This window comes from Carcharhinus amblyrhynchos, unplaced genomic scaffold (genome assembly GCF_965287045.1).
Source record: "Carcharhinus amblyrhynchos unplaced genomic scaffold, sCarAmb.v2.hapA scaffold_756, whole genome shotgun sequence".
Classification (NCBI taxonomy): domain Eukaryota; kingdom Metazoa; phylum Chordata; class Chondrichthyes; order Carcharhiniformes; family Carcharhinidae; genus Carcharhinus; species Carcharhinus amblyrhynchos.
In genome coordinates, this window is record NW_027650496.1 from 57,501 (window position 1) to 64,375 (window position 6,875).

At 52.7% G+C, this 6,875-nt stretch overlaps 1 protein-coding gene across 3 annotated transcripts in view; it reads left to right on the plus strand.

Moving 5' to 3' along the window:
* LOC145340071 (reticulon-3-like) overlaps positions 1-6,228 on the plus strand; it is a 34,837-nt gene extending 28,609 nt beyond the window's left edge. For all 3 annotated transcript variants that reach the window (XM_080184489.1, XM_080184490.1, XM_080184493.1), the window contains 6 exons: positions 76-283; positions 1,956-2,094; positions 2,352-2,421; positions 2,651-2,697; positions 3,251-3,309; positions 4,610-6,228. In XM_080184489.1, coding sequence (XP_080040615.1) covers positions 76-283; positions 1,956-2,094; positions 2,352-2,421; positions 2,651-2,697; positions 3,251-3,309; positions 4,610-4,652 — 566 coding nt within the window. In that variant the 3' untranslated portion in view covers positions 4,653-6,228. The remainder of the gene's footprint in view (positions 1-75; positions 284-1,955; positions 2,095-2,351; positions 2,422-2,650; positions 2,698-3,250; positions 3,310-4,609) is intronic.
* The last annotated feature ends 647 nt before the right edge of the window (positions 6,229-6,875 follow it).

A 6,875-nucleotide genomic window follows, 5' to 3' on the forward strand; every position in this document is an offset into this window, starting at 1 on the left:
GTGATGAGAGGATAATCTCTCGCCCCTCGTACTGGATATAGTTTAATATTCTCTCTGTTTGTGTTTTCCCTGCAGTGAAGGATTTGGTATACTGGCGTGACCCAAAGAAGACGGGGGCGGTGTTTGGGTCAATTCTGACGTTGCTGGTGTCTCTGGCAGTGTTCAGTGTGGTCAGCGTTCTGGCCTATCTCGTACTGGCCCTTCTGTCTGTTACCATCAGCTTTCGCATTTACAAGTCTGTTGTCCAAGCTGTGCAGAAAACCAATGACGGAAACCCCTTTAAGTAAGTTTGCTCGCCATGCGGGTCTTATGGGGGAAGGGGCAGTTAATATTGTCTTTCCACCTCCCCACCCTCCCTTGGGGAACAGTGTGACCTGGGGCAAAATTTCACAAGCTAACTGACACTGCTAATTGTGAACGCTCCTTCCAATTGCCAGAATCAACTTTCTCTCAATCTCTGTGGGTAGTGCTCCCTCTCCATAGAAACATAGAACCCCTACAGTGCAGGAAGAGGCCATTCAACCCATCAGGTGTACTGTGCATCTCCAAAAGAACATCCCACCCAGGCCCTCCCCTCTGTCCTATCCCAATAATCCTGTGCGTTTACCATGGCCGAACCAGCTAACCTGCACAACTTCGGACTGTGGGAGGAAACCAGAGCACCCGGAGGAAAACCAAGAGAGAACCACAGGGAGAATGCACAGACTCCACACAGACAGTGACCCTAGCTGGGAATTGAACCTGGGTCCCTGGCCCTATGAGGCAGCAGTGCTGACCACCGTACCACTGTGCCACCCTGGGTTCCTGGTGCTGAGAGGCAGCAGCACTAACCACTGTGCCATCGTGCTGCCCCAGGTCTGTGGCGCTAAGGCAGCAGTGCTAGCCACTGTGCTGCCCCGGGTCCCTGGCACTGTGAGGCAGCAGTACTAGCCACTGTGTCACCGTGTTGCCCCGGGTCCCTGGCACTGTGAGGCAGCAGTACTAGCCACTGTTTCACCATGTTGCCCCGGGTCCCTGGCACTGTGAGGCAACTAACCACTGTGCCAAGGTGCTGCCCCAGGGTCTAATAATAATAATAACAGCTTCCTTGCGGGTAGTGTTAACCCACTGTGCTGCCCTGGGTCACTGGTGTTATGAGGCTGCAGTGCTAACCCACTGTGCTGCCCTGGGTCCCTGGCATGGTGAGGCAGCAGTGCTAACCACTGTGCCACCGCGCTGCCCTGGGTCCCTGGCATGGTGAGGCTGCAGTGCTAACCCACTGTGCTGCCCTGGGTCCCTGGCATGGTGAGGCAGCAGTGCTAACCACTGTGCCACCACGCTGCCCTGGGTCCCTGGCGCTATGAGGCAGCAGTGCTAACCACTGTGCCAAGGTGCTGCCCCAGGGTCTGTGGCGCTGTGAGTCTACAGTGTTAACCCACTATGCTGCCCCAGGTCCCTGGTGCTATGAGGCAGCAATGCTAACCCACTGTGCCAAGGTGCTGCTCCAGGGTCTGTGGCGCTGTGAGTCTACAGTGTTAACCCACTGTGCTGTCCCAGGTCCCTGGTGCTGTGAGGCAGCAATGCTAACCCACTGTGCTGCAAGGAGTGTGTTTTCACGTTTCCTCTGTGTCTCAGTCCTTTATTGTGTGGTTGGCTCTATTTCTGTTTCCACACTGAGATTGGTCTCAGTCCATACACTGACACACAGATAACCTCCTTGGATATTGGGAAAGACTTAAAGAAGCTCAGCTTTGCTGAGGATGCCAGCCAGGGGTCGGTGAGGGGGCGGGGGGAATAGGAAGCGGATTGGATTCCGCGCCAGTCCCATCTCTCCCCATCCAGCCTCGCTCACTAAGCACAGAGTCCCTTGTCCGAGGTGAACGGAGCTTTCTGAGGGTCCAGGAGGGAATCTGGGAGTATTTGATAGTGAAGCCTAGTGCTGTGACAGTAATGGGATCTTCCTTCACTCTGCCCAGGCCTTACTTGGAGCTGGATATCACCCTGTCTGCAGAGACTTTCCGCAAATACTGCGACACTGCCTTCGCCCACCTGAACTGCATTCTGAAACGCCTGCTCCAGCTTTTCCTGGTCGAGGATCTCGTGGATTCCCTGAAGGTTTGTAGAAATGAGATTTATTGTCCAACCTGTGTTGTGGTCATGGCGTGGGAGATGAGGGTGGGTTAAAGCCTGATCCTGCTAAATGAGCAGCTAAAATTGGGGTTAGTTTCCCCTCTGCCTCTGGGTCGCGTGCTCTGTCTGTCTCTCTCTCTCTCTCGCTGTTGTAGTGCCTCTCCTGGGATCTCCTTGTGTGTCCTGGGGTTGGGGGTTGTTGAGCTCACTGCTGTACTAACATTTCCCCTTTTTGTCCAAAGCTTGCTGTTCTGATGTGGCTGATGACTTACGTTGGAGCGGTTTTCAATGGGCTGACTCTGCTAATCCTGGGTAAGGTTCAGGAAGAAACTATTCTGAGTTCAACTCGTGTGAAACTCAACAAGGATCTGCCCTTTAAGTTTTAAAATTAGCGTGGGATTGGCCCTTCCACCTTGTGGTCCAGGGTCATGAGGTTAGGGGAGTTGGCGTATCTACTCAGTTTCTGTCCCTTGGCAGGGTGAACGTGACCACACACCGCGCACAGTTTGTTCTGACTCTTTCTTCTCTCTGCCTTTTCCAGCTGTTCTGCTAACCTTCAGTGTGCCAATCATCTATCAGACTTACCAGGTAGGTTACCAGACGCTGTGGGAGATGTCTGTGACACAGGGTTTATTCCCAATGTATCTGCCCCAAATACGCACTGTAGAACAGTGAGGCTCTGGGTTGGCCTGGGGCTGGAGGGGTCCCAGGGGGTCCTGGAGTTGGAGGGGTCCCGGGGGGGGGGGGGGGGGGGGAGGAGGCGGGTGGTGGTGGGGGGGGCGTGGTCTGGAGCTGGAGGGCTCCTTGGATGGGGGGGCTGGAGAGGTTTTTTGGGAAGGGGGGGTGTTGAGGGGGGGCTGGAGGCGTCCTTGGGGTGGGGGGGAGTGAGGGAGGTGCTGGAGGGATCCTGAGTGGGGGTGGGGGGGGGGGTGGTGGCCGGAGTGGTGCCAATCGGCTTGGGGCTGGAGGGGTGCTGGTCAGCCTGGTGCCGGAGGGGGGGTCCTGGACTGAATGTGTCCATTCCCCTGTTGGTTCTGGAGGGGCCGTACCTGAGTGCCTGGGATTGCAGAGTTGAGAGTGTGTGAGTGTGAGCACATCCTCCCATATTCTCCTAATACGGTACCTCCCTGTTCATTTCCAGACACAGATCGATCATTACTTTAACCTGGTTCAGAAGCAGGTGTCCAGCGTCATTGGCAAGTGAGTATTGGTTAAACCCGGAGACGCATCTCCAAACGAGTCCGAACAAGAGGTTAGCAAAATGCCAGGAGAGAGGCGAAAGGAGTTACTTATTACATCCCCCCAGCCCACCCCACCCCAGGGGTTATGGGCAGTGGGGGTGAGTTTTGTTCTGAGATGGATTTGATCCAATGAGCAAGGATGAGTCTCTGTTACTGTTGTACTTGTGGGGTCGCCACAGATTGATGATGGTCACAGATCAGCTAGCGATCAGGATCCCCTGCAGCCCAGCAAGTGCCCCACACCCCCCATCCAGCTCAGAGTGCACAAGTCTGTTCAGCCTGTCTGTCTTGATACCTACATGTGAGAGTACTCTGAATGGGACAGGTTCGAGGACTCTGGTGCGGCAAAGTTGCTGACCTTGGTACTTTGGAGAGAAGCCACCAAGTGTTTCAGTACAGGATGAAGATGTGGAAGCATTGGAGAGAGTGCAGAGGAGATTTACCAGGATGCTGCCTGGTTTGAAGGGTAGGTCTTATGAGGAAAGGTTGAGGGAGCTGGGGCTTTTCTCTTTAGAGCGGAGGAGGATGAGAGGTGACTTAATAGAGGTTTATAAGATGATGAGAGGGTTTGATAGAGTGAACGTGCAGAGATTATTTCCTCAGTTGGATGTAGCTGTTACTAGGGGGCATAACTATAAGGTTCATGGTGGGAGATATAGGAGGGATGTCCAAGGTAGATTCTTTACTCAGAGAGTGGTTGGGGTGTGGAATGGACTGCCTGCTGTGATAGCGGAGTCGGACACTTTAGGAACTTTCAAGCGGTTATTGGATAGGCACATGGAGCACACCAGAATGATAGGGAGTGGGGATAGCTTGATCTTGGGATTGGACATAGCTCGGCACAACATCGAGGGCTGAAAGGCCTGTACTGTGCTGTAATATTCTATGTTCTACGTAACAATCCCCAGTCAATCCCACAGCCTTCTCTCTTTCCACACAGACCTGTGACTGCCTTTTGTTCAGATAGCTGCTTCCCTTTTCGGAAGTCACACTGGTCTTTGCCTCGACAACCCCACTGTTACAGAATATTGTGTCCCAAAGTGTAAATTTTCACCGTGAAATCAGTGGTTCCTCATCGCCGGTCTGCGCCTGTCCAGCTGAACCTCCCACACAAGCATTTTTGTTTAAACCAATTCCCCTGCTTTGTGTTCGTTGGCGGTTTGAGTGGCCAGATTAATTATTGCTGTGTTTTGTTGTTGTGGTTCCTCCTGATGATGCTCATCTCTCTCTCTCTCTCTCTCTCTCCCTCCCTCCCTCAGGGTCCAAGAGAAGCTTCCAGGCATGAAACGAAAGAGCGACTAACATCCAAGGGCCCTGCTCCATGGCCTCGGCCTACCCCTCCCCAACCATCGCCACCGCTACTAAACTATAATCTTTTGTGTATTGGAACTTGAATGTTCCTTGTCTATCTGCTTGGACCCACATTTCACTGTCTCCGCTAAAGTGAGCTGCTTCTGGGATCTTGCTCTGTTCTGGGCTTGCACCCCCCCCTACCCCTACCCCCCCCCCCCCCCCCCGACTCTCACCTACCACCCTCCACCTCTGCCCCCAACTCAATCCCGGCCAGCGTGGTGAGCAGTGGGGGGAGGGACTGGGGGAGGCGGCAGGGTTGGGAATAGCCCGTGCGTTATTTAGCAATTGATTCACTGACTGAAGACACATTCCTTTCGCCTGCATCTGTTTCAATGAGATTATATATATATATTATATATATTTTTGTTTTGTTCTTCTGAAACAAACTGTCTGTAACCTGCTGTAGAATTTACTGAGCAATGATAAGGTGGGTTGGGGGGTGGGGGGGGTGGCAGGAAATAAAGAAGGAAAAGCCCCCTTTATATTGTGTATGCAATTTAACTTGCATGTGAAAATGTCACTGTAGCTGATCGTGTGAAGCTGGGGGAAAGAGTGAGACATACAGGAATTTCTGAAGTTTTGAGTGTCAGTATGTAATGTGCGTGTGCATGTATGTATGTGTGCCTGTGTCTGCGTGTCCCCTCGGTCTCACTAAGGCACGGTGGGTTTGCAAAAGCGAGGACAGTCCACTTCCCAGTCCTGTGTCCTGTCGGAAGAGACCGGAGCTGTGTGACATTGAAACACTGGGAACATGAAATTGACACGGATGGCGCCACGTGTAGCACTGAAGCTTGCGTCCATTCTGATTTTATACCGTTGGCTCGGGATATTCGTAAATATTCGCAGGCGACAGATTACCTGGTTCGAGCTCCTAATGAAAGATTAATGCCGAACCCCCGTGCCACCCTCAGCAGTCCGGTTAGGTTAAGCTTCACCAGAGGTTATGCTGTTAATTTTAAAGGGAGTGGGGGTGTGTGGGAGGACAGAGCAGGACCCGGTCACCATGTGTAGCTCTGGTCCTTTGCAACAGTCTTTGACCTTGTAAGACTGCATTGTTCCAAGTCTATACAGTCCACCAAGTTCAGTGAGGAGGGGGGGCGGGGGGGTGGGTGGCATGCAGAGGCATGGGGGTGGGGGGCTTTCATTCGTACCTGCACTGAGGGCTTGCGGACAAAGTAGAACTTGTTGCCTGTTCTGAACTAGTTCCTAGCTAATATTTGGGAGACTTGTTTGATTGTATTTTTTATTCAAATAGCTTCACTTTGTGGCTCACATTTCACCTTCCCCCCACCCCTCCACACCGAGATGAGAGGGTATTAACCCCCTTCAGCTGTGTTGGCCCCAACACCCCCATCACTTTGCCCCGACAGCAGACTCCACTTCTTGAGCCGTCGGAAAGGCAAGGATTGGTTTCTTGAGGGTGGAGAAGATTGGGAACCGAGGTGTTTGGCCAATGCTTCAGGCCATCCGATGGACCATCGTTGAATCCAGCATCTGGCGTCTGTGTCTGTGGGTGAACCCCCCCCCCCCCCCCACCCCCCCGCCGATTTGCCTGTCCCTCCTGATCGGAGTGTCGCCAGCCAGGCCTGGTTGTCTGTTTAACTCATCGCGTTGCGTGTGAAGCTCTTGGGCGTGGGTCGAGCAGGAGCAACCTCTTGTCCGCTGTGTCAAAATGACTTCACACAAAGGTGGCAGGAGATGGCTGCCTGGAACCTGCAGCTTTATCCTCCTCCCTTGCCCCATCCGTACCTCTTCCCCCCCCACCTCCCCTCCCCCCCCCCCCCCCCCCCCTAGGATAGTTGGACAATTGAGACCTGAGAATTCAGGTATAGGTTTTTCTTCTGTGTAGGGTTTCCATTTTCCTTTGGAGCCAATTCTGTTTCGAAAAGAGAGAATTTAAAGGTTGGGGTGGGGGGGAGGTGTGAGTATAACTCAGAGCTGTGATTTCTGTGCGTGTTAGGATTAGGTGGAACAGCTGAGAATTAGACAATTCCTGCAGAAATATTACTGTGATGTTGATAATTAAATTACATCTTTATTGTTTACGTGGTATCCTGTGTGTTTTCTTTTTCAATCTCTCAAGCCAGTCTCTGCTGATACCTGATATGCTGGAAATGCCATGGTCTCCCAGCCTGTGGTGACTCATTTGGCTCATGTTGGGGACTTCCTAAT